The sequence below is a fragment of the Antedon bifida genome, chromosome 9 (assembly GCF_963402885.1).
Source record: "Antedon bifida chromosome 9, ecAntBifi1.1, whole genome shotgun sequence".
Classification (NCBI taxonomy): Eukaryota; Metazoa; Echinodermata; class Crinoidea; order Comatulida; family Antedonidae; genus Antedon; species Antedon bifida.
Genome location: NC_136234.1, coordinates 13,379,163 through 13,406,665, shown reverse-complemented (window position 1 = coordinate 13,406,665; position 27,503 = coordinate 13,379,163). Strand labels below are relative to the sequence as shown.

At 33.3% G+C, this 27,503-nt stretch overlaps 2 protein-coding genes across 3 annotated transcripts; both read left to right on the top strand.

The window, feature by feature from the left end:
• The first annotated feature begins 1,109 nt into the window (after positions 1-1,109).
• On the top strand, positions 1,110-12,657 carry LOC144851501 (protein sel-1 homolog 1-like). 2 transcript variants are annotated; one of them, XM_078709006.1, is made up of 18 exons: positions 1,110-1,503; positions 1,736-2,049; positions 2,215-2,232; positions 2,269-2,842; positions 3,792-3,839; positions 4,366-4,435; positions 5,313-5,475; positions 6,092-6,205; positions 6,518-6,599; positions 6,951-7,105; positions 7,193-7,249; positions 7,806-7,874; positions 8,200-8,340; positions 8,665-9,067; positions 9,389-9,463; positions 9,771-9,943; positions 10,746-10,868; positions 11,060-12,657. In XM_078709006.1, the coding sequence occupies exons 1-18, from the start codon at positions 1,440-1,442 to the stop codon at positions 11,177-11,179; spliced, it is 2,763 nt and encodes a 920-aa protein (XP_078565132.1). In that variant the 5' UTR covers positions 1,110-1,439; the 3' UTR covers positions 11,180-12,657. The 2 variants fall into 2 exon arrangements, with proteins under 2 accessions (XP_078565132.1, XP_078565131.1); XM_078709005.1 differs by having other exon boundaries at positions 1,736-2,842.
• Positions 12,658-13,043: 386 nt separating this feature from the next.
• On the top strand, positions 13,044-27,228 carry LOC144852152 (atlastin-2-like). Its single transcript, XM_078709898.1, has 12 exons — positions 13,044-13,240; positions 14,738-14,963; positions 16,148-16,282; positions 17,453-17,557; positions 18,627-18,734; positions 19,260-19,352; positions 19,985-20,123; positions 20,333-20,460; positions 21,323-21,379; positions 21,772-21,843; positions 22,265-22,696; positions 23,248-27,228. Exons 2-12 carry the CDS (start codon positions 14,751-14,753, stop codon positions 23,299-23,301), a joined length of 1,536 nt encoding a protein of 511 aa, XP_078566024.1. The 5' UTR covers positions 13,044-13,240; positions 14,738-14,750; the 3' UTR covers positions 23,302-27,228.
• Positions 27,229-27,503: the final 275 nt, after the last annotated feature.

Sequence of the window (27,503 nt, the reverse complement as noted above, 5' to 3'; positions counted from 1 at the left end):
TTAGTTGTATAGGCCCATGTTAATATATATGATGTATATTATGTAAATTATATAATATGCCTAACTATATATGATGATATGAGTTGAATGAAAGTTCAGAATCACGTATATAAGAGGAAATGTGTATTGTAATACAGTACAACATATCTTATTCTTGGTTCTGTAATTTCATTTATATAAATACATAAATACATTTGTATATATTTATATAATATATATATATTTATATATATGTTTATGTATAGCAGTCAAGTTTGCAGAGTGTATGCGAGGAATTTTTAATTTTCTACGGAATTCATTGATTTGCATGTTGTACTAATGTTCTGTAGCTTTGGCCGTTTTGTCGTTGTCGTACACGTATGATGATGCGACAAAGCCAAGCAGCTATTTACGATGACGATCTACTGTATTAGATAACTGTAACGATTATTGTTTTTATTTTAACGGCTTTGTTACGATCATACTGCTTCACAAATTAATATTAAAGATTACTGATCTTGAAGAATGTTGAATGTTTTTATTATGTGTCTTTTGTGTGTTACATGCTTTTTAAATCTCAAAACGAGGCAGTTTGAAAAGAAGATTATAACAATTTGGGTGGAGCAGAGGAAATTGCAGGACAAATTAAAGTTGCTTTGAATGTACATATCGGTAAAGATATTTTGCCAGGGTAACACTATATTGTTATCTCCACCCCTCCACAGAACCCTGCGACATACCCTATTACCACATGTTTTCACCTCAGCTCCTCAATCAAAAACGTCATACAATTTGATACTAGATACTTGATAAATGATTTCATTTTCCTTGTTAAATAGTTACCAAAGTCCCATCATATGGATGAATGAAAGAATAAAGGAATTGAATAATTTTGACAGATAGTATTTAAGAGAAGTGGTTGGACAGTTGAATGAAAAGGATGAATTGATTGATGAATTGACAGACAGAGGGATGTATGAATATAATTATATAGACTGATGGATGGATGAATTGTACATTGATAGATGGAGGAGAGATAAGTGAAGAAGATGTCTGTTTTTGTCCCACCTTGTTATACAATAAAGATACGTGTCGTTATTGTAGTTGAGGGCGGTATATTACAATTTCATCTCTGAAGAAATCTCCGAGTCCGTCCTGTACAAAAAGTTATCCAAAATCAGTTCTCCGAAAAAGGAGAGGACCTACAAATACGAACAAACACTGTGATTTTATTTATTTAAATTGCTAGATTTACTGTGCGTTATTTTTTAGAACTCTCAGCCTAGCATAGTCAAGTTTAATGAGGCTATAATCATCGCTTATGCTAGGCTGGGATCGTACACACGGCACACATCAAACCCGCAGTATCGTCTGAACGAAGAAGCCTTCAGTAGGCCTAAAAGTGAACAATATTTAGTGTTGGGCTATCCTAGCCTGGCCTAGGTTATGTATTTTCAAACATGAAAACAAGAAACGCGATTTTATGTTGTTCTTCAGTTATTTTTGTAGGTTTTGTATTAGCTGGTAAGTACAATGCATCATTGATTTATTTAAGCCTAGGTAGGCCTAGCCTAGTCTAGGCCTATTTATTGTAATAGTAGTATATTATTAGGCCTAGGCCTATTTAATATTAAATAATACCAATATAAATAATATTAATATAGGCCTAGCCTAGGCCTATTTTATTTCCATTAATTATGATTGTGAAATTATATAGCCTGTTATAATGCTACTTATTATGACCTTATTACATTAGGTGCTGACTTAAGTAATCCCAATGGAGACAACAAAGAAGGAAACAAACAAACTGAAACCGATGCAAAATCAAATGTTGAACAAAACAATGTTAATATAAACCCACATAATAAGCAAGACAAAAATGAACCAATCATAAATAAAGAAGCACTCCGATTACAGCAACTATATGAAGCACAACGCCAAGCACAACATATAAATCAACAAACACAACAACAAATAAATCCACAACCAGTACAACAGCAACAAGGACAACAACCAGTACAACAGCAACAAGGGCAACAACCAGTACAACAGCAACAAGGGCAACAACCAGTACAACAGCAACCAGGGCAACAGCAACCAGGGCAACAATCAGTACAACCGCAGCAAGGGCAACGGCCAGCGCAACAGCAACAAGGGCAACAACCATTACAACAGCAACAAGGGCAACAACCAGTAGCAGTACAACAGCAACAAGGGCAACAACCAGTACAACAGCAACAAGGGCAACAACCAGTACAACAGCAACAAGGGCAACAACCAGTACAACAGAAACAAGGGCAACAACCAGTACAACAGAAACAACCATTACAACAGCAACAACCATTACAACAGCAACAAGGGCAACGGCCAGTGCAACCGCAACAAGGGCAACAACCAGTACAACAGAAACAACCATTACAACAGCAACAACCATTACAACAGCAACAAGGGCAACGGCCAGTGCAACCGCAACAAGGGCAACAACCAGTACAACAGAAACAACCATTACAACAGCAACAAGGGCAACAACAGCAGAGAGATCTAAAACTAAGACAGGAGATTGAAAAAATAGTGAATCCACAATTACAAGAGGAACTATTAGAGCTATTTGAGGAGAAACAAAGAGCACATCAACAAGGAGTACCAGATGATTCAAAACTGACATTTTCAGATCCACAGTCTAAAGCAACACAGGGTTCAAATGGTGGGAAAAGAGCAACTGTTGATCGGTCAGGATCTGCGGACTTTGATGAACACACTGATGATGTTGATGATTACCCTAGTCTGAAATTACTAAGTATTCCATCACGTCAGTTACTGCAAGATCCAAAACCAACATCTCAACCTCCACTAAAAGATAGTGGTAAGTTTATTTTTTAAGATGCTCTTTTCTATATTCTGAAAAATATTCAGTTTATCCAAGGCAATCTAACAACAGGTCACTGAGCTCTCTTTGCCAAGATAGGAACTCGTAAGAGTCCTTTGATCTTACATCTAGCTGCGACAAATACCACAGTACTGTACTAATGTACATATTCTCCACGGCGCGGTGTCTGTTAAAGTGGCGTGGAACTGATCGTGTCGCAACCACAGATAAACCCTTTGATCTCCGGAGCTCAGCATCCTGTTGTTAGATTGCCTTGATTTATCAAAGAATAAGTTAATAACAGTTAGATCAGTGAACAAGTTGTTGAGTGAAAGCATTTTGGTAGAATTTTAATAGGTTATTACTTTAACTTCCGTAGAAAAAAAACTCTTTTCACTTGAAATAAAATGACAAATAAATGGTTAAATTCAACCAAAAACCCATTGGGTGGCAGCCAATTTGCCTATTTTTTTGCTTTAAATTACAGTTTTTTTACTTAAATACATTTTTTCCGATCCAATTTTTGGTCAAATTAGATTACTTTTATGTGACATTTAAATGGCATTTTCAACAAAAAATTGTTAAGAATTATTTTTTCAAGGGACTTTTAGAATCAAGGTCAATGAATGTTTGAACAGTTTAAAACATAGGTAACAATAACATGTCCACTCTGCACCCATTGAATCAATTCCTAAAGTAAATGTACCTTCTTTTTTTTAGTGTTGCTCTATGGTATTGCATTATTGTTGCATAATATTATTACATACACAACATCTGCTGCACAATATGCTCTGTACCGATAAGAAATCTAGATAAGGCTTTAGATGTTATCAATTTGTAATTTAATTGATATGATATAAATTATTACAATAATGCTAGACAAGATTGTCTCCTAATGAAATCCAGACGTCCTTAATTATTCAAATTGATAATTTGTTTTTTTTAGAGAATGAAGAGATATTAGATCCAAAAGAAATAGAAAGAAGAGCAAAAGGTAAATGCATACATGTAATCTAGACAATCTAACAACAGGACGCTGAGCTCCGGAAATTAAAGGGTTTATCTGTGGCTGCGACAAGGATCAGTTTCAAACCCTATAACAGACACTGCGCCGCAGAGATTATGTACTTAGTACAATACTGTTGGTATTTGTCGCAGCCAGGCATAAGATCAAAGGACTGTTACGTGTTCCTATCTTGGCAAGGCAAGCTCAGTGCCATGTTAGATTGCCTTGATGCAATTCATTACGGCTACATAGACATTGATTTTAGTAGTCCTAGGGATGGAACTGGGCTAGGGGTGGGTATAGTAAACAGTTTCTTGGGAGTGTTGGGGGAGAGGGCAGTGGTTGTAATTGAGCTGTGTTGTGTAATTAGGCTGTGGGGGAAGGCTGTAGAATAAACTTTAGGCTGGATGGAAGACTATGAAGGTGGGTCACCCTGTGCTCTATGTGTCTAATTTCTAAATGAAAGGTGGAACTTTTATATAAATTGTTTGAAAATATACATATTTTCTTTCAGTTGAAACTATATTAGATGAAGCCAATGAATTAATGTTTGGAGACGATGTAGATGAAAACAGCGAAGCAAAGTAAGTTCTTATTTTATCAATTTTAATTCTTATTCATTGTTTAGTCGATAGTGTTTTGCTCAATTAAAATGTCGCTGACACTATTGTGAAAACAAAAGGCTTTGTCAAGAAGAGCAAATTACATGAGCTGTCGAACGAACTATTTATCTTCTCTAGGGTTTTCTGACAAACTCCAATGATGGACTTCTATTCCTTCCTTTCTTGTAGACACATCTTGGAGAGACACACCTTACCGGTGACAGCTTTGTCTCTCCTAGGCATTGTATATTTATATATAAATATATTTTTTGTTTTGTTTATATTTTTGTGTATACTGTCGAAAAGAATATAAAATAGACACCTGTATATTTTAAGCAGCAAATACATAGACATCACAATTGATATTCTGCACTGGGTTTGTCTCCACTTCACCTAAGCTCAGACAACACTCTTCACCTCACACATTTTGCCCTGCCAAAGCTATACCAATTTAAAGTTACGTTAAGACTCCTTAATTACCCTTATAACATCAGCAAGGGTTCGAGGCTCACTCGCTCCATGGTTCTGGTGGACAAGTCTTCTCGGATAAGGACTCTAAATCGTAGGTCTAGTGTACACACATTGCTCGTGTGCACCTAGTACATCTTTCGAGACGAGTAGAGGGTTACCCATGTGTACTAGTTAACACACAGCCACTGTGTTGTGCACAGATGAGAGCGCCTTAAAGTGGCTGCACTGATAATACGTGACCCTTAGGGGAGAAGAATGTAGTTGAATAGTGTAACATCAGTCCACAGTGCCATGAGCAATGATCCATTCGTTGGAATTCGGCGCTATACAAGAACTTGCATATTAATATTATTAATTATAGTATTGATAATGTACTTCTTCTTAACAGAGCCCATGAGATTATGTTAGAAGCTGCAAAACTGAACGACACTGATTCTCAAGTAAAGTGTGGCTTTGCATCGTTGTTTGGTCGACATCTACCCTTGAATGTGACGTTAGCGTGGGAACTCTTACAAGTGGCAGCCACTGAAGGAAATCCGAAGGCACAAGCGGTATGTAGAGACATTGGTGACATTCTCACGCTGATAGGACTGTCAAAAATGCCATAATTTGGCAAGCAGAGTTTTACTTTAAAACATATGCTATATTATAACACACCTGATTGTATTCTTCCAATTTGATTGCTTAGTTACGCATCACATTTAGAAAAGCCCTACCTAACAGAAAAGTGATATCAAATTAACGCACTCTAATGCACGTTCAGCTTGTCATAACTGTTCTACTCTGCATCCAAAGTTAGAGCAATGGCTTCCCGGCCTATCATTCGTCAATGATTTATGATGGATAAATTGAATAACAGTAGGTGTGTTATATAAAACAAATAATGATGTTTTTTTTTGCTTTTATCCAGCTGCCATTCAGGCACTGAATACGTATACCGTACGAGAGTGATGTGACACTTAATTGTTTTTGTTAGTTTTTCAATTTTTCTGTTTTGTATATCTCAGAGCAAACATAATTTCTATGTATGTTTTACATGCAAATGACAATAAATGGAAGTAATTTCCCACTGATGAATGAATGAATGTTTTGTATTTGTTGAATGGCACTCATTATCCAACTCATAAACATTCATTATACTATTCATTTTGTTGATTTTTTATACAGGGTCTTGGGTTTATGTACACTTCTGGTATAAGCACAGACTCAAATCAAGCCAAGGCTCTTGTCTACTATACATTTGGAGCCCTTGGGGACGATATTTATGCACAAATGGCGATGGTAAGTCACATTGAAATATTTCTTTTTTGGTGAGTGTGGAAAGTGAAAGAATTGATAAACTTGTGTTTAGAATTGGAGATGGAGATATATTCCCATTACTCCCAAAGGAATATTAAATAATGTCATGTATTTAGATGTTTTTATTATTATTATCCTTATTAGAAGTTGTTGTGTTAAGACATGCTTGTAGCAAGCTCCTGGATCAACATATTAATCACTATAGCATGTATTATATGCTAATTGATACGGTGAACACAACATACTGCCCACGTGTATTGTACTTAGGATAAACATGTTTGTTTTATTTTATAGGGGTACAGACACTGGTCTGGGATCGGTGTGACTCAATCTTGCGAGTCTGCTCTTGTCTACTATGCTAAGGTTGCTGATAAAGGTGAGTTGGTATAAGCTGGGAGAATAGGGACGATATATTGATGTTGAGGTGCGCTGTTTATCACACCAATATGCAAGTTTTCTTGCATGTCCTCATTCAGAATAAAATGTTGGTAAATCACTGATTAAACTTTTCCTCTTGTGGCTATGGGTGAATTGTCGTCATTGAGACCTTGACATCCTGTACCTCACTTGTGTTCCAACCCCACCTACCAGCCTACCCTTGATGCATTCTTTAACCAACACCCATATCCTCCACACCATCTCCAGTCATTTAAATTTATTAATAAATTGTACATAGCTCTTACAAATTCCTTCTAGTTTACATTTCAATTTTATCCCCACCTTTCAGTTGCATTGGAAGTGTCCAAAGGCTTGATGGGAATTGTTCAACGAGTTCGTCTTTTCGACGAACAAGAGAATCCAGGTAGTAATGGCGCCCTCTTGGATGATGACCTTATTCAATATTATCAATTCCTTGCGGATAAAGGAGATGTGCAAGCACAGGTAAAGGAAAAGACTTATTTAAACTTATTTATTATTATCCCTTATTTACCATCAAATAAAAACAACAATTTGTTTTTTTCCTTGTAGGTTGGTTTAGGTCAGTTGAATTATCAAGGTGGACGTGGAATTGCTAGAAATCATAATGTAAGTCCATCTACTATTAAAAACAATATTTTATATCTAAATATTTTTTTTTATTTTGACTAATAAATTGCATAAGGTTTATTCATAAATATACAATAGTGTATTTGTGTGGAGGCACTATTAAAAGGTGCTATTAATATACAGTATACGTTTTTTATTTTTTATTCATTTATTCGTTTTCATTCATACGTTTTTATTTACAATGCATCAAACTTGATAAATAATACAAATTAATTTAGATTAATCAAATAATAATAATAGATGCAAAGCAAGCCTGGAAAAACCAAATAAACTCACGAGAGCTTTAAGCCTGGTTTTAACAGAACAAACTACTAGTAATGATTGTATCAAATAATAAACAATAAATACATTTAAGTAACTAGATCAGACAATAGTAGTCGTATATAAATTTAAGTTATCTAGTCTTTGGAACTAAATATTTTATTTTAATCAGGATAAACTCTTTTAAATTTATTTTGTATTGGATAAACAATTTGATGGTATTTTTTTCTATATAAATAATAATAATAATAAAAATAATACATTTTTTTTTCAGAGAGCTCTGGAGTATTTTCGGAATGCAGCCGAAGCTGGCAATGCCAATGCTCAAGCTTATTTAGGAAAAGTAAGAACAAAAATTAGGTTTTATTGCCTCATAATATACACCATTCATCAACGTTTAAATCAGTTCTCCAAAACTGTTCTTCTACTTTCCTCTGCACTGTGAAACCTATTGTAAAGAGCTCCTCATAGATATTATTTTAGTAATAGTGTAGTTATTTTAAAGATAAGGTCTAAAAAATTACCAAATTGACATAAATTAGATAAAATCTAGGGTCAATATTTTTTATTGAGTAAAAAAAAATTTAAAATTGCATGCATGAGTGATTTTTCTACAAACCCTTCTATTTTAATTTAAATTTCTGGCAATTTATTTATGTCTTTTTTAGATGTATTCTGAAGGCAGCAGTGTTGTTAAACAGGACAATGCAACTGCTTTCAAATACTTCAAAATGGCAGCTGATCAAGGCAATCCAGTTGGTGAATTTGGCTTAGGCTCCAGTTATCTTCTAGGCCGTGGTGTGAAACAGGTAAAGGATGTTTGTCTGTTATTATCTTATTTAGATTTAGTCTGTTAGTGTCCTTCCCTTCATTACTGGAGTATTCAACGTAAGAACAATAGCCAATCTTGCTAGTTATAAAAGATCTAACATGTTTACAATTATTGTTAACTATTATTATTATTATAAATGCATATAATGAAATTGCACTCGCATAACAAAATTGCACTCGCATATAGCGAAATTGCACTCGCATATAACAAAATTGCACTCTTAATTACATAATAATATTTACTGGATACCATCCAATACCTCCAATCAAATGCTAAGAATCTACTCTATTTCATTTTTTAGGATAAACAGAGAGCATTCCAATATTTCAATACAGCCGCTGATCAAGGCTGGGTAGATGCTCAACTGCAGCTAGGCAAGATGTACTTTAGTGGTATTGGTACCAAAATAGACTTTAAAATGGCATTTAAGTACTTCAACCTAGCGTCACAATCAGGCCACATCATGGGGTTCTACAGCCTAGCTCAAATGCATGCATCAGGTATTGGAATAATGCGATCGTGTCACACAGCTGTGGAACTGTATAAAAATGTTGCGGAGCGAGGGCGTATTTCCGAGATGTTGATGGATGCGCATAGTAGTTATAAAAATGGCGAAGTTGATTCAGCAATGATGCAGTACAGTTTTCTCGGAGAGTTGGGATACGAGGTAGCGCAGAGTAATGTCGCATATATCCTAGATAGAGGTAAAAATCATGTTTTATTTTTAACAAAGATCCTATTTTCTAAATATAAATGATTTTTAAACAAACTTAACAGCACAAATTCAACATATCTTGAATTTTCAACACGTTTCACATGTCTTCATCAGGAGAATCCTATGAGTGCTGTAAATTTATATTTTATACCAGTACATATGAACTCTCGTTGGAATCCTATTTTCTCTTTATAGTTTCTGATAATATATGCTCATATCATGTCTATAAACACAGTATTTTAAAAGGTTATCTCATGTAAAATTATAATATTCTGAAAAAAAACCAAACATTTCAATTTGTTTTTGTTAGGAGAAGCAAGTTTATTTGGAGTTAATGAAACATATCAGAGGGCGCTGTTGAATTGGCAACGAGCTGCAGCTCAAGGTAATACAAAATATTGTGACATTTAATTAATTTAAAAAAAATGTATATTTTGCCTCACAACAATGATATAAAAGTTGTATTTTTAGTCAGTTGTAGTGGGTGGGTTTAATGATTGTCTACTGTATCCAAGTTGAAATCTTCTTTCGGCCAGGAATTTTTTTCTTGTAATAACTCCACTCCTAGCTTAGCTTAGCTAGAATGTATTTCTCGTATCATGAATTATGATTCCTAAATTTTAGCTCGAAAGTAGTTCTCGCTAATATTAGTGTCACTCACTGTTTTTCTTTTGTAATATTTGTGTATGTAGGATATGCAAATGCACGAGTAAAACTTGGTGATTATCATTACTATGGTTACGGCACGGATATTGATTACGAAGCTGCTGCAAACCACTATAGATTGGCGTATGAGCAACAGCACAATCCGCAAGCCATGTTCAACTTAGGATATATGCATGAGCAAGGACTAGGACTAAAACAAGTAAGACATCACACTGGGAAGTGAAAAATTCTCCAGGCTCAGCTAAAGGTTCCACCTTCTGCTGGTCTAATTGTGTTTGTGATTAAGAATTGACCTATTGACCTTTAGCCTTTTGTTGTCTCAAACCTAATATTTAACAAGAATACAAATATTGCTATAATTTGCAACTTTGGTCTTTAACAGATTGGTGGTTCTACCTTCTGCTGGCCTTCAATTAAAGATTGACCTATTAACATTGACCTTTGTACCTTTCTCTTTCAATAATTGTTTTAGTTGACAGTTTTGGTCATTAGAGACATTTATTGTTGTCTCTAAATACAGTAGAATCCCTATTAACCCTTTGAAGACGTGAGGTTTCTACCCCAAGGGACTGGCTAAATAATTATTATATTATATATTTTTAATTCAGTGGCTCCAAAAAGAACCCGTACATATAGCCTCGCGTCCTGGGACAGTAAATTACCCCTTATATATACGGGCCATGTCTTCAAATGGTTAAGAGAACACCTTCAGAACTCAACAAAATGTCTCCTATAGTGATGTCCTCTGAATAGGGATTGACCATTAGTGTTAAAACATATATTGTCACTCTTTTCATATGAAAGTGTTCCCATAATTTCATATGAAAGTGTTCCCATAATGTATCCCCTAAATAGGAAGAATCTCAAATTTGAGTCTTTAATACATTTGAAAATTGAAACATGCAAAACAAATGTTACTAGTAATTCATCTTGTTTCTTTGTAGTACAATATCACAATGTTAAATTATTTATAATTGGTATTATTTAATCATTCTTTTTAGGATATTCACCTAGCAAAGCGGTTCTATGATATGGCAGCTGATAGCAGTGCTGAGGCCTACCTACCAGTCACCTTAGCACTAGCTAAATTAGCTGTTATTTATGCTTTACAGTACTTTCAGGACGTAAGTATTCTTATCACCATTTTCATAGTAAGTTGAATGGTAGAGAATGGTAAATCTTTGTATACACTATCAAACTTTATGGGACAAAAAAATGTGAACTATATTTTGAAATAAAAATATAACTCGTTCTATTGTGAATTGACATAATTGAGTTATGATATTTAATTACATATTTTTATATTTACTTGCAGAATGCAGGTTTCTGGAGAAATGTAAACATGGAGCAGACATTTGGGCAATATTGGGATATATACCTGGCAACTATTTTAGCAATGTTATTAGGAGTTGTAATGATACTCAGAAGAAATTAGATAAGTTCTTTACAGCTATAAAAAACAAACATATTTTTTAAAATTATATATAATTTAGTAGAACCCCTTTAAGGGGACACCTTTGGGGACACTTATTTTTATAGGGTATATACCAGGTGCGGATTTAGGCGAGGGATAAAATATAAAATAAAATAATGACTATTTTTATTTTTATCATTTATGAAATATTTATCCCCCACCTCAATCTATATTCTCCGCCCCTGTATACTGAATAGGGGTTGGCTATTAGTGTTAAATATTGCCGCTTGTTTGTTTAACCTATTTAGGATGACCTAAAAACTATGCCCGATGCTATCTCAAGAAGACTCGCTGCAACTCAGACAGCACTAAAGATGACTTGTTTTACGAAGCTCTGTGAGTTGGCCTTTAGATTCCTGGTTGTTACATTAGTCGATAGTCTGTGCACTGAAGCATGACAATGTTTGAAAGACATCTTTTTATTCTGATGCTGACATGTTTGTTTTTAAATTATGGTTTACAATTACAGTAGTATTGTTTTCATTTTCTTTCATTTTTCGTTTAAAATTGATAGTTTCATCTTTATAATAATAATAATCTAAATGTTTACATTAATATGTGATGCAGTAGGTAGATGAGACATTTCTGTTTTTCATTTTTCATGTAAAACTTATTTCTTCTGTCTAGTGTTTCCTTGCCTTATTTTTCATTTAAACAAAATGCTTATTATAATCTTAGTTAATTATTTTATTATAACTAAAATTATTAATCAAGTACTTTTTTATTTTTCATCGTGATATTTTATTTAAATTTTGATGTAGAAAAATGATTGTAAATATTTGTCTTTAAATGCGAGGGTAAAGGAATCCCGGGAATATTAAGTATTTGTTTTTAATAATTTCTTGTGAAAATTATTTTGCTTTAAAAATTAAGATATGTTATTCCATGTTTGATAGCTTGCAGGTATCATTTTTAGTGAGTTATTAGAATCTATTTATTAATAAAATAATACATTAAAATAATAATTTATATCAATGGGATCACTGTATAGGTGTTCTTATGAAATATAGCAAATAATTTGAACATGTTTTTGGAATTTCTTATGCTATATCTAAAGTGATATACCCAAATATGGTAGTGATATGACATCATCATGTTCATATATGAGCACATAAAGTTTGATAGGAGTGTAGACAGAGCTTTACATTTACTTTAACAAAATACCAGATTGGGGAAATGTTAATTTACATAGCCTGAACAATTTGATTCATTATGCACTTATCTTTACATTCCTTGTTAGATTTACTTTAATACACATTTTATTTAAGTTTTAATCCATTTATTATTTAAAAAAATTTATGAAAACTAAACTATGGTATAAATGTTTTATTTTATAATAGAGTAATGTTATGTTTATTTAAATAATATTATTATTATACTATTAAATGATCGTGAGTTAATATATTGTGGTTAAAAAATTAAATTCTTTTACATTCTTATTACTTGTTTTGTAGATTGTCTTTAAAGATGTATTGTCCCCCCCTGAAAAAACAATTATTAACAAAGTTTCTGTTGAATATGCTATTTTAATGTTACATAATAGTTATCCACTTTGACCAAAAATTAGATCGGAAAAATGTATTTACCTGAAAAAACAGTAATTTAAAGCAAAAAATAGCTGCCAGTCAATGGATTTTTGGTTGAATTTAACCATTTATTTTGTCATTTTATAAGTGAAAACATTATTTTTTTCGCTTTTTTTTTACGGAAGTGATTAACTTTATTAAAATGACAAAATAATCTATTCAAAATCTGATTTTATTAATCTTTTTTTTCATGTTTTTGGGGGACAATACATCTTTAATTGTATTGGTGAGAAATCTGTCTCGAAATATTAATAATTTCATATTCCATTGGATTGTGTTCATTTATAATCGTTTCACAGGCAGTTTTGGCGCTCCATAGATATCACAAGAAAATTAAACGTAGAAGAACCAAATGGATGTTTCGAAATCAAACTGATCATATTTTTACTGATTAAAGCTATCTGTTTTAAAGAATTCTTATATAATATTGTACAGGGTAAGTATGTTATATAATAAAAAAATCCACGAAAAATATTGATTGTGTGTAATAAGTGTATTTGTAAGTGTTTTAAACATATTTTTGGTCGACGATTAGCTAGGCCGGACATAGGCTAGGCCTAGGCCCTAGGCCTAGTCTATGTTTCAAGCAGGCGGCGGTAGGTTACTAGCCTAGGCCTACCTACTAAGGCGAGTTTAGAGGAATAGATCCTAGGCCTATTTTAGGCCCCAAATGTGGTTTATTGGAGTAGGGGGTAGAGTAGTAGATAAAAAGTAGGCCTTATTTTAAGTCTAATAAGAAAGTTTTTTTCATTAACTTTGTGTAGCTCACCTCATGTAGGCCTATTATGTGGCGGATTAGTAGGCCAATTTGAGGCACCGCCAGAAAAACATTGTTTTCTATGAAATGTCAAATGCTATTCTATCGCCGGTGCTTGGTTCTTCAAATAGAAGTTCTATTTATATATATATATTAGGGATAGCGATGTAGGCCTAGGCTACATTCAAAAGTTAATATCACAGTTTTTCAGTATATTCTGGATCTGGATGAATACTGACGAAGGACCACATGGGTATATGCGCCAGTATTAATTGTTATTAATATTATTACAAGTAAAGAAATTATGAAAATCTGACTTGTTGTTTCCGAAATATATGATCTAAAACGTCGCAGAATATGATCATTTTTAGCCACGAACGATGTAAACAAGTTTTCCCTCAGTCGGCAATTGTATGAACTACAACATTTTTCGATAAAATAATTACATAAAATCATGTTTTTGAGTAAAATATTTTGTATAATTAATAGCATTGTAAAAAAAATTCAATACAATATGATATTAAATGATTAGTAAATAAAAAATAATGTTTTAATTTTAACCTTTATTAGTTCTGAGGCTGAGAGACAACATAACTTCACATTCATTGTACACGCGAGAACGATCGTATGGAATTCACTGAACTTTAACTCGAAAGATTAAAACTACTTATGTATTACATACACGTAGTACTATAATCACTACACAAAATCTTGTAAAAAGACGCACTGGGCGTTTCATAGACATTACCGGCGGCTGAACTTGTCGGTGGCCCAACTTGTCGGTGGCCAAACTGGTCATATGCCCATGTGGCTGGTATCAGAACAGAAGAATGTTTTGGCTTGTTGTGGGATGGCCCCTATCATCCTATCTATATTGAAACATCTTCCCATTTCAGAGGTTCGCTACCAGCTGATTACTATCTTTTTGTTATCCCATTGAAGAAACTCAATTTTTATATTTATAAAATGTAATTTAAATACCATAGTTCAAACGTCTTATAAAAACTTGATTACTACAACACTGTATATTGAGTGAGACAAACGCCGTGGACTGCCTTGACCAAAAGTCCCGGATTCCATTGTGTGAAGCCCTAAATATTTGACTTTTTGTTCAGAAATTGAAGGTTGCACATACAGTAGGCTAAGATTAGTAACTTGGCTTATATTTTTTAACAGATAGTCGCTCAAAATGCCTCCCATCCCTGAAGTTGCCGCAGGTCCAGTACAAGTGGTCAAAGTGACCGACGGTCATACATTTGAACTGCAAGAAGATGTCCTAGAGAGTATTCTCCTCCAGGATCACGTGAAGAACAAAGATGTAGTGGTGTTATCAGTAGCTGGTGCTTTCCGCAAGGGAAAATCTTTCCTATTGGATTTTTTTCTCAGATATTTGTCAGATGGAGTAAGTACGGCTTTACAATTGGTTACATTTTAAAAATATTGTTTTTTTAAATTGTCAGCACTTTGGGCTATATAAATTTGACAACATTAACACTCATTCTGGTTCTGAAAGGGGCGTTTCCACTTCTGTGTTGGGCCATTGGCCCATGGTTTTCCCCTTGGGCTGTTTGCTGAATTTTTAATAAATAAATTTACAATAATGCCAATGAAAACTATATAGTCGCAACTAACATTTGAACTAGAATAAATAACACATTTATGCAACTGAATGAAGCACTATACAACCCCAGAAAGAGGTGAATCATGGGTGCGTCACTTTTTTGGCCCAGGGGTGCATCATGGTATACATAAGGTATGACACCTCTCCCAGGAGTCGCATAGTGGGTCATATAATTGAAAAGTGAATTATGGAAAACGTATAGTATTCCTGTTAAGTATTTAGTTATCAAATATTTTGAGTCTGGAGATAGTACTCAACAAACAAGCTTTCGTTACTTTTCAAATGAAAAAAGTACTTTAAAAAAAAATTTCTGTTTGGCACAAAGATTTTGCAATTCACCATCCAAAAAAAGTACAATACAACAGTATTCTGCACAAAGGTTTCCAAATCAAATATGGCAAATATATTGAAATAGTCAAATATGAAAGTAGGATTTTGAGGAATCTCATTATACACTAGGCATTAATTGTTGAACATGTCAGACCTTTTAATCACTGTAATCAAAATTTAAATGTGAAAGCTAATATCAAATGAACTGACTATCACTCCTCAATTACCTATTTTATGATCTGAATTATGATGCATGTTAATTAAGTATTAATGTATTTGTTTCATTTTGTGTATGTATGTATTCTATATTTAATTGCTGCTGTCTGTATAGTTTGTACTAAAAGATATTCTGACTATGTATATTATTTTTCATTTTTTGACAAGAAAGAGATGTAAATGTCATAATATGGTAATTACTTTACTTATACAGTTTCTCAGCTCCCAATACCAGACACCCCTGGGCTGGCCTTATATATCTGGTTTTCTAGAAATTCTGTGTTTTAATGGAAAAACAAATTCCGTTCTTTTTGACCAAGACCAAACTGGTTTTGGGGGAGTTTCCGGTTTTCAGGGAGTATGGTTTAACTTAAACTATTTATTTTATTTACACATAGTATATTACTCTCTCAAAATAGGGCACTACCGAATGGATGGGAAGTAACGATGAGCCCTTGACTGGTTTTTCATGGCGGGGAGGCTCCGACCGTGAGACCACCGGTATCTGGATGTGGAATCGTGTCTTTCTATGCCTTGGACCAGACGAGAAAGAGGTATATTTAATATTATGTTTACATTGCGAAATTGTTGATTGAGATATGCTAGGACAGGGGTCATAGTTCAGCACTGCACTGTTAGGCTCTGATGATGCCTGCTTCAAAATAAATAAAAATATTTTTGTTACAAATGATTTCCTACAAATTAAGTTTTTTGCATTAATAAATCATTTAAGAAAAGAAATTACTGCATGTCGAAAATGAATATGATTATCTATTGTAAAATGGTCTAGAGTACGAGGCCTATATTTATTTAATAAACAAATGAAAATCCTAGATCCACCCTACTGTGTGAGTGAAGAATAAGAGGTAGAGAGGATAAGGATGCCAGCCATGAACAGTACAGCTTACTATCAATTCTCAAAATCACAATTTATGTAGCTGTTTTTTTAGAATACATAAAAGTCAAAGTAATCAATTTAACAGGCTTGAAACTTCTTACTAGGATTGATGTGGTCCAGGTGTTATGGTTTTTACTAAGGTATTAATTGTTGTTAAGTCACGTTTAATGGTTGTTATACTTCATGCCTCCTCTATTAAAATGCCCATTACAAAGTGTTTATTTTGAAGCTCAAAATGAGGCCAAAGTTTACAATATCTTGTACAGCCACACAGCTGTATTTTGTTGGCAAATATGAATGTATGAAAATCTAATGAATTATGAATCTACATATTTGATATTTTTAAACTGTTTGTTTTTAGAAATGTTTATTATAGTCACTAGTTTCTATATTATAATAGCACTAACCAAAGATTAAAGCTCTGTCTGTATTAAAAAGTGTGATGTGACCAAATATGGTGGTGATATGCCTAAATATGATAGTGATATGACATCATCATGTCCATGGGCACATCACATTTTGTTGTCACATAAAATGTAGTGTAGACAGAGCTTTAAACTGCACGACTGATCGTCATATCTTGGACACCTTTTAGATCCCCGTTATCTGTTCAAGTATGACAATGTATATTAAAAATGTGCTTTTCTATCTAGAACAATTTCTTGTCTCACATTCGATTTTCACGTTCGATAGTTCTAGCCCATATGTCATAGTCAGGTCGCACAGAGGTCATCAATAATTCATTTAGATGGTGCCTGTTCATTGAAGGGGTAAACAAAAGTTATATATTATTTACATAGGCGTCTAACATTATTTTTTTCTGTAGGTTGCTGTGCTTTTAATGGATACTCAAGGTGCCTTTGATAGCCAATCTACAGTTAAGGACTGTGCCACTGTCTTTGCTCTTAGCACTATGCTCAGTTCAGTACAGGTAAAGTAGCTTTATCAATTATTTATTTAAAGATGTGTTATCTCCCAAAAAAATGAAAATTGATATAATCAGGCTTTGTTTGAATAGGTCCTTCTGTAGATTGATTTGGTCATTTTGCTTCTGTGGTCTCTCATTTTTGATGTGATAGAGTAAACTTGTTAGGGAGAATGACCAGGTCTTTAGCTTTAGATTGTGTCCAAAAAAAACCAATTAATTCAGCAACAAGACTACGCAAGGCTTATCTATAGCTAGGGTACGATGTTTGACGTTACCGTTATTACAGGCTACGAGTAGAGCCTACAAACTAGCCAAGGCCCAGTCACGCCTAAGTATTAAAGAACTACATTTTGGGTACTTTTTTTTTCTGTTTTTATCATAATCGATAATGTATTATTTTTACAAAATGTAAAAAATTGCAGGGAAAGTGTCTTTAACAATTTCACAAAGCTGAAACCACATTGTCCTTGCCCATAATATATAATAGTGTAAAGAGAATTTAATTAATCTAAATATTATTGTAGTACAATGTCAATACTAAATATATGTATAGTATTATTATACAATATTATATAGATACATAGCTCATGAATAATTCATTTGACCTTTAACACGTTCCAGTTATGAAATTGATTATTTAATAAAGATAATTGAATCTGATTATTTTGAATAGTATGCATGATTGTCAAATTACATAAATCGTTCTTGTACTGAATGACCTTTGACCACAGATGCATTTTCGTTAGCTAATTTGATTCTTAAACAAGATTTGTACATTAATTAATTATGTGAATAACAGTGAAGTTACTGTATAATACTAGTGCTCAGTATGTGTGATATTAAAACACTGTATATAAAAATGAGCTTATAAAACAGAGTATACAATTTCGTCTTCATGATACCTTAGTAATAGATGTTTTGATAGCATATTAAGTATTTAATAGCATATCACTTTAACTGTTGAATGATTTTATCAAATTTAACCTTTTTGATTTCTAGTAAATATCAAATGTATTGAAATGTATCTAGTCTCCTGTACTTACTTTACTTACTTTTACTTACTTACTCTTAGGTATACAACATTAGCATGAATATTCAGGAGGATGATTTGCAGCACTTGCAGCTTTTTACAGAATATGGACGGCTTGCAATGAAGGAGAATGATTCAAAGCCATTCCAGGTTAGTAATTTGCATACATGTGGCTAATTTGTTTTGGTTAATCTATTTCGTTATGTTCATTCTATAAATTTCGTAATATTCCATTTTAGATTTGATGATGTAATGCTTTACTCTAATTGCCTCTCATTGGATAGTATGCTTTTTATATACTACTTAAAAAATTCCCACTTCTGTGTTTGGAAAATGTTTGATGGAATAAATATTTAAAAGTGCTAATTGGTGTTATCGGGTCTGGAGAAGGCCTAATCCTAAATGTGTTGCAATAAAGTATGACAAGCATTTAAAAACCTTCTACTGTATTTGTACACCAAGTCGAAAGCTTGGTTCCCACTTCGATATAACGCAAGCGCACTGCAAGTAGTTAGACCAATCATGACGGAGTATCCGAACTGTTGCTTGTGATTGGTCAACTCACTTGTGTTGGCTGTACATCGTTGCTTTGCATCCAAGTGGAAACCAAACCTAAGAAATACATATCAATGGGAATGCCAAGTCAAAGAATTTGTATATTTTAATGTTATTTAGAATCTGATGTTTCTTGTTCGTGACTGGAGTTACCCATATGAAGCAGAGTATGGTCTTGAAGGGGGCCAGGAAATTCTTGATAAACGTTTAAAGGTATGTCATAGGTGTATCTAGGTATAGGTATCTTGTGTTCTGTTGATATGTAGTTCCTTGATTGTAAACCAGTAATATAAACTTGCGTTTCAAGACAGTTTGGTCTAGCTGTCAGCTTGACTTCAGTTGCTATGTATTATGACGCCGATTGGCGTATAAAATAATTAAAATTAAAGAATCCATTAGCATAAGGAAATAAGATAAAAAGATGAATAGAGACGAAGGCGGGCACCAACTATCACATATTTACGATGACGACGACTGGTCCCCTAGTCTACACACCAAAAACATCCAGTGGCTGGAAAGGAGGCCAATCGGGGTCATAATGCATAGCAACTGACAGCTAGACGAAACTGTCTTGAAAACGTAAGTTTATATTACTGGTTTACAATCAAGGAACTACATAATACACTATCGAAACCAGAGGAAATGTTTTCACTATCTTTTTTATCTTGTTTATTTTTTCCTATTAAACGGATTGGCACCATTCTGGATGACAGTGACTCTTAGCAATCCTTGATTGGAATAAATTAAATGTTAAATGCTGATCCTAAAAAACATCTCTGTGGTCATGCCAAGTTTTACTTATGACTAGGATTGAATTGCAATTTAGTTTGTGTTTTTTTTTCTAGATCGAGGATAAACAACATGAAGAATTACAAACAGTAAGAAAACATATCAAAGAGTTGTTCCAGGAAGTTGAATGTTTTTTAATGCCTCATCCAGGCCTGAAGGTAGCTAGCAATCCCAAGTTTGATGGTCGTCTTCAAGGTAATGATACTCACCATATAGTATAAAAATAATGAGAGCGCAATGGTGCAAATAATTTCATGACGTGAAAGATGAAAAGTTATATGTGAAGCCAAGTGAATCTTTCACAACAAAAATAATGAACTAAAATGACTAGTTACTTGCTGTTGGATGTGTATGTACCGTTGCAATATCTTGGTATGTTGAATGTCTATCATTTTGTGTTGTAGATATATCAGATGAATTTCGAGATGAATTAAAAGTGTTAGCTCCCCATCTTCTATCAAGTGATAAATTGGCAACTAAGAAGATTAATGGCAATGTTGTTAAAGGTGCTAGTTTAGTTGAATACTTTAAGGCAAGTGTTTCTTATTAATACTTTGCATAAACAAATTGTCTGTGACACCAGGTTATGTGTATATATAAAATTAGGTGTCAAATACATGCATCTACTGTGGTTACAGACTAGATATATTATTGTTTTAAAGCCTATATCCGGGAAGTATTATTTTTTTTCATATGAGGTTAAGGCAGAAATCATGAATAATTCATTACCTTAATTATTTTCTATTATAGAGAATTGCAAGATAGCTGATCTACTTCCTAAATATACTAAACCTAACCCTCTAAATAATCTCTTTCAACTATTTAAAAAAAAATCAAATCAAAAAAATGTTGTTGATAAACCTCGATCCAGTGTTATAGGTAAAAAATGTTGTTGATAAACCTTGATCCAGTGTTATAGGTAAAAAATGTTGTTGATAAACCTCGATCCAGTGTTATAGGTAAAAAATGTTGTTGATAAACCTCGATCCAGTGTTATAGGTAAAAAATGTTGTTGATAAACCTCGATCCAGTGTTATAGGTAAAAAATGTTGTTGATAAACCTTGATCCAGTGTTATAGGTCAAAGCTTTCACCACTAGACCAAACATTTCGGTTGGCAAACGCTGTTTACACAAGGTATTTAATCTCTTTCCATGCTTATATAGCACCCTCTATAATGTCCCATATTATATCATAAATATTCTAATGAATTATTCATATCTGCCATGCCATAACAGCATAGGAAAAAAAATAATGCATCCAAGTAGTAGTATAGAAGGGCAAAGATTGACTAAAGCAGCACCCCCTCCCCTCCCCCGGTCCAAAGATATGCGAGTTGGAATTCGAATAAATGTTGTAATAAATTATTTAATATACCCTTTTTTTTATTTACAGGCATATATTAAAATTTATCAAGGAGACGAATTACCCGAACCAATGTCCATGCTAAATGTAACGTTACAATCTAATTATTAATTGCTTAAAAGATTGTTTTTTATATTTTTTTTATGAAACAATAACAATGTCTATCTGTTTCATAAAGTCATCATAGTCATATATATATATTATTATATGTATTATAATTATCAATAAATTGTTGCAATAGGTATCTGAGACTTTTTTGCTATTTGACAAGTATAGCAAGATTATGAGACCTTCCCTAATGCTTGGTTCCCACGAGAAACACAACACAAGGAAGTAACTCAATGTAATTGATTAAACCAATCACAAGCGATGGGAGTATTTCGGAACTGTCGCTTGTCTTTTATCAACTTTGATCCTTCTATATCATAACATAATAAATGTTATTTTTGGTTTCATGATACTTTTGTTTTTGTTACTAGGCAACTGCTGAAGCAAATAATCTGTCCGCTGTAGCAAATGCAAAAGACGACTATGTTAATCAAATGGAGGAGGTGATTAATTAATTTTTGTATTGGATAGTATGTAGAGTGGCCGAATGGTTGAGGCAGGGGCCCTGTAAGCTACAAAACCTACACAGGCTTCTTGACCATAGAAAAAGTCTTCATGGATAAGGACTTAAAGCTAGATACCCAGGGTACACAGTACAAAATAATGCACTTTAAAGAACCTAGTCCATCTTTTGAAATAGAAGGGGGTTACCCGATGTACTGGTCCATCAGCCCCTGTTGTTAATCTGGGTAGGACGCTGCACTGGTGGCTGGCGTAAGTCCGTAGATGGCCAATCCAAATTTCCTCAGTTTCCTGATTATAATTACATTTACCTCTCATATCTTGTGGTTGACAAATAGAAGGTGTGCGTGATTAATTAATACACATTTTATTAACGTTTCGTCTGATTTTGTTTACCCTTAGATTTGTGGCGGAGACAAGCCCTACCTTAATCCAGATGATCTTGAGAAACGACACATTAATGTAAAGAGCATTGTGCTTGAACGATTTTGGGCTGTTCCAAAAATGGGTGGCAAATCTTTTAGTGAACCCTTTGCTGATCAACTGGAGTTAGAAATTATGGAGCGATATGACCAATACATTAAACATAATGACAGTAAAAACCTTTTCAATATGGCGCGCACGCCGATCACGTTTCTCACGGTGATGGTCATTATGTATCTTGCGTCTGGATTCTTTGGAATCATTGGTATTTATCCGTTATCAAATATGGCGAATTTGATTCTTGGAATGTCGCTGCTGTTGACTGGTTTATGGGGTTATGTGAAGTTTACTGGAACGTATACCGACGTTGGAGTTAAGATTGATTTTATCGCTGAAAAAATTTGGATACAGGTAAGTAAAAATAATTACAGTAAAACTCTTTTTAGGACAGCCCTATTAAAGGGACACTTTGTTGCAATCCTGTGGTTGTCCCGTTAATAGTGGTCTACTGTAAAGCTCTGTCTACACTATCAAAATAATTTGAAAAAAAGGTGTGATGTGCCCAAATATTGTAGTGATATGCCCATATATGGTAGTAAGTGATATGACATCATCATGTCCATATATGGGCACATCACATTTTGTTGTCACATAAAGTTTGGTAGTGTAGACAGAGCTTAATTCTGAGTACCATACCCAATTGCAACAAACATGATAAGTTATTTATCTAGGTAAGTTGGCTTCATGAACCAATTAGTGCTAACTAGGCCTGAACGCACTCATATACTAAACACTAAAGATAGTATGCATCTCTTACGAGTTGTAACTCATTACCTCCTTAATATCACTAAGGTAAGCAAAGTAATACCCATGGTTGAAGTTCATTTTAATTTTTCGAATTATCCTCCTCACAACTAAATGCTTTATTTCTATTTTAATGATTGCTCTTTTCTATATTTTAGGTACTTGGACCACTATACCAAAAAACAAAAGGAAGATCAGAGAAGAGGGATTAAGTTGTAGATTAGATTGGAAAACTCAATAAAATTACTTTAACTCATTGAAATACACTTAAATATTAATAACTCAATTAAAAAATATGACGATAAACATTGAGGTGTGCAAGATAAAGCTGACAGTTATTACGTAAACAAAATAAAATCGGACTCTATTTAAAATTAAACCCTACACCAAGTGTTGAGAAAAATAAGTGATTTTAGATATGCAATCTTAGTGTTATGTCAAAGATGATTAAGGTAACTCCAAAATGAGGTGCAGACTACAGTATATTTAACCCTGGATTATAGTTTGTTCTATTGCGACGATTTCCATTTTACCAATTGTGTATGATGAGACCAGTAGCAAAATCCAGTGTGTATTGTTTGAATGGTTCTCTTTTTAGGCCTAGCTCATAACAATTTGGCCATTCATGCCATGCAAAAAGGCAGATTTCATCTTCTAGAGTAGACCTAAGACATTCGTTTCCTCTCTAGTCAAAAGTGCTTGCTAAAGCTCTGTCTACACTATCAAACTTGACAAAAAAAAGGGTGATATATGTGCCCTAATATGGTAGTGATATGATGTCATCATGTCCATATATGGGCACATTTTTTTGTCACATAAAGTTTGATAGTGTAGACAGAGCTTTACGCTAACATGCCCCTTTCTGTATCGTCATCCAGTCCCTCCTATAAAAATGCTGGCTACAGGCTGGAAAACAATCTATTTTGTGGATAATATTGTTCTCTTCTGTTTATGTTTTAGAAAGAATTATCTAGTATCTGATACATTCTTTTGGATATATATTGATTGTTGTCATTCATTAGTTTGAAACATTTTACCTCAAAGCTTAAAGTAAATAAGTAACTGCTTTAATATGTCCAGTTCACCTTGTTTTACCAGTATATTATTAATAATAGTGCTATTGTTCACACCAGTGTATCATCATCCAGTTCCTGAACTGGTCCATATGGAGTAATAATGACAGTGCTCTTGTTCACACTGGTGTATCATCATCCAGTCTCTGAACTGGTCCATATCGAGTAATAATAATAGTGCTCTTGTTCACACTGGTGTATCATCATCCAGTCTCTGAACTGGTCCATATGGAGTATTAATGACAGTGCTCTTGTTCACACTAGTGTATCATCATCCAGTCCCTGAACTGGTCTATATGGAGTAATAATGACAGTGCTCTTGTTCACACTGGTGTATCATCATCCAGTCCCTGAACTGGTCCATATGGAGTAATAATGACAGTGCTCTTGTTCACACCAGTGTATCATCATCCAGTTCCTGAACTGGTCCATATGGAGTAATAATGACATGCTCTTGTTCACACTGGTGTATCGTCATCCAGTTCCTGAACTGGTCCATATGGAGTAATAATGATAGTGCTCTTGTAATCTGAGTTTCCCGTAGTATTCATCGAACATAAACAATTATTATAAATTTATATCTAACTACATGCACGATTCTTCAATTATTATCGGAGTATTTTGAATATTTTATAAACAGCACATAATATTATAGCACAATGGCTTTTTCTATATTTTCAAATTGGTTTATTTTCATCATTAGAAAAATATCCTACTTTTTGTCTATGCTACAGTAGGCATATAATTCAGTAAACCACACTCGGCTTTGGGGCTGTATTGAGCGTAAACATGACAATGAAGAGTGTAACGAACTGGATGATTTCCAAGGCTGTGTCGCCATCTACTGTAATGTTGTTATTAACAGATTTATCCAAAAGTGCAGTGAGTGCACTTCAAAAATATTTTGTTGATGCCATTGTTTTGTTCACTACCAAATTAGTAGTAATGCTTTAGATTTATATACTGTGTATGGCCGAGTATAATCCCATGCTTGAGTATAGTCCCTCCCTCAATTTAGGCTAAATTTGAATACAAGGCTTTGGTAATTTTGTTGTTCATGCAATCCCAGTATAGTCCCTCCCACCCTCAATTTAGGCTAAATTTGAATACAAGGATTTGGTAATTTTGTTGTTAAAATCCCAGTATAGTCCCACCCTCAATTTAGGCTAAATTTGGATACAAGGCTTTGGTAATTTTGTTGTTCATGCATTCCCAGTATAGTCCCACCCTCAATTTAGGCTAAATTTGGATACAAGACTTTGGTAATGTTGTTGTTCATGCAATCCCAGTATAGTCCCACCCCTAATTTGTTTTCAACTTTCATACCCAGGCCCCCCTGGGACTATACTCTGTCATATACGTTAATAAATACTGAATGTAATTCCATGTTCAAGTATAATCCCACCCCTAAATTTAAGCAAAAGTTGGACACAAGACTTTGGTAAATCCATAATATAATTTGAGCATGACCCTACTACTAATCCTGTCCCCGTTCTATACACTGTCATATACATTAATAAATACTGTATATAAAATATAATTTGTTTTTCTCGGATGATTACAATGTTTCAGTGATATTTTCAAAATGTACTGTCTTATTTGAAATTAATATATTTTCGCACTCTTTTACAACCTGAACTATATTTAATATTCAATTTAATATCTTATTACTAAATATTTATCTGCCGTTTTCAATCTCTTGTTTACTTTGTATCACAATGAGAGAGTGAACACTATTCCCTGGTTTCACCAATATGATAATTTACATATTTTCTCTTAGCCACTTTCAAATAACTTTAATATAGTTAATCAAGTATGAGTTGCATGTTTTAAGTTATTGTTTCTGTTTTATGTTTTAGATTTCTTCAATGTGATACTATTATACCAATATACACGTTACCACAACTAATAAACAAGTATTTTTGGTGGCCATTTTTTCACAATAAATAGACACTCACTACTTTTTGCATATATCAGCAATAACAACATTTTTCTGGAACTGAACAATAAATTATTCACAACAGTGTATTATTTATGCTACACTATTTTTGGAGTTTCTGTTTTTTTTTTAATAAATTAAAAAAATTAATATATATATAATATAATCAGGATGTATGTTATAATTTCACCTATTTATTATAATCATTTTATCTAATCAGGTTATGTTTAAGTTGTTATAATTTCATATTTATTATATAATCAGGTTGTCTTATAATAGATACCAAGTCAAAATTATTCAGTAGAAGATTTTAGATTACGAAAAACTAAAGAAAATGTCAATTTATACAATTTGTATATAAATGCCTGTATGTTGACACAGATCTGAAAGCAACTCAACATAAGCCCTGACCACAAAATATGTCACCATATTTCATGCAGTGGTGTAACGGCTATGAGCGCTCACTGGCTAAATCCAGGGGCCCCGGAGTTTATGGGGGCCCTGAGCAGTTTCCAGAGGAAAAAACAGGCGTTAAAATATGTTGAAAAAAATTAAAAAACCCCGAGTTGGAGAGCCACTTAGGGTTCCTAAACTCAGGCCTCTGCATTACGCCACTGATTTCATGTCTTGTTGACTTGTGAAGAACAATTCCTTTATGAATGACTATTCTAATTGTGCCTTTAATATTTATGTATTTGGGTACAATGCATTTACATTTGCATGTAGCTACTGTAAGAAGTGACAATAAGTTATAATTTCTTCCTTTTTGTTCAATTGTATATGTTTGCAAATGATTGTAAATAGTTTGTTTAAATTGAATCATTTAATTTACTGAAATATAAGCATGCGATGAAAGTACAAAATAATTTTAAGTACTTTAATAAGACCAACTGAACATAGTTAACTTAATGTGATAAGAGTCAATGTAAAAGATGGTTAACTTGGTTAAGACGGTTAAAACTTGGTTAAGACGGTTAAAACTTGGTTAAGATGGTTAACTTGGTTAAGACGGTTAAAACTTGGTTAAGACCGTTAAAACTTGGTTAAGACAGTTAAAACTTGGTTAAGATGGTTAACTTGATGTGATAAGAAAGAGTCATTGTAAAAGAATAAATCAAAATATTTCACTTTCTACTTTAAGGAGGAGTTGTGTTTTTATGATATTTATTGATACATAATATAGTTATTTGATCTAAATAAGAATTAAAATTAAAAAAATATAATCATTGTTGTATAACCATGGATGAATGGTAATGTTTTTTAGCTGTTTTCATTAAATTTAAACTAAATTGTATAGCTTATAATATTCAGAAAGAATCAACAATATACATAACAGATAATGATTGTGTTATACTTATAATATAATTTCGTAAAGTAAAGTTGCAGCCAGAAGTGAGAAGAA

Bases quoted from the DNA above. Each gene is read 5' to 3' on its own strand.
- LOC144852152 (XM_078709898.1), top strand. From the start codon at position 14,751: ATGCCTCCCATCCCTGAAGTTGCCGCAGGTCCAGTACAAGTGGTCAAA. The intron at 14,964-16,147 runs GTAAGTACGGCT...CTCTCAAAATAG, and splicing joins TCAGATATTTGTCAGATGGA to GGCACTACCGAATGGATGGG. The intron at 19,353-19,984 runs GTATGTCATAGG...TTTTTTTTCTAG, and splicing joins TTCTTGATAAACGTTTAAAG to ATCGAGGATAAACAACATGA.
- LOC144851501 (XM_078709005.1), top strand. From the start codon at position 1,440: ATGAAAACAAGAAACGCGATTTTATGTTGTTCTTCAGTTATTTTTGTA. The intron at 9,068-9,388 runs GTAAAAATCATG...TGTTTTTGTTAG, and splicing joins CGCATATATCCTAGATAGAG to GAGAAGCAAGTTTATTTGGA. The intron at 9,464-9,770 runs GTAATACAAAAT...TTGTGTATGTAG, and splicing joins GCAACGAGCTGCAGCTCAAG to GATATGCAAATGCACGAGTA.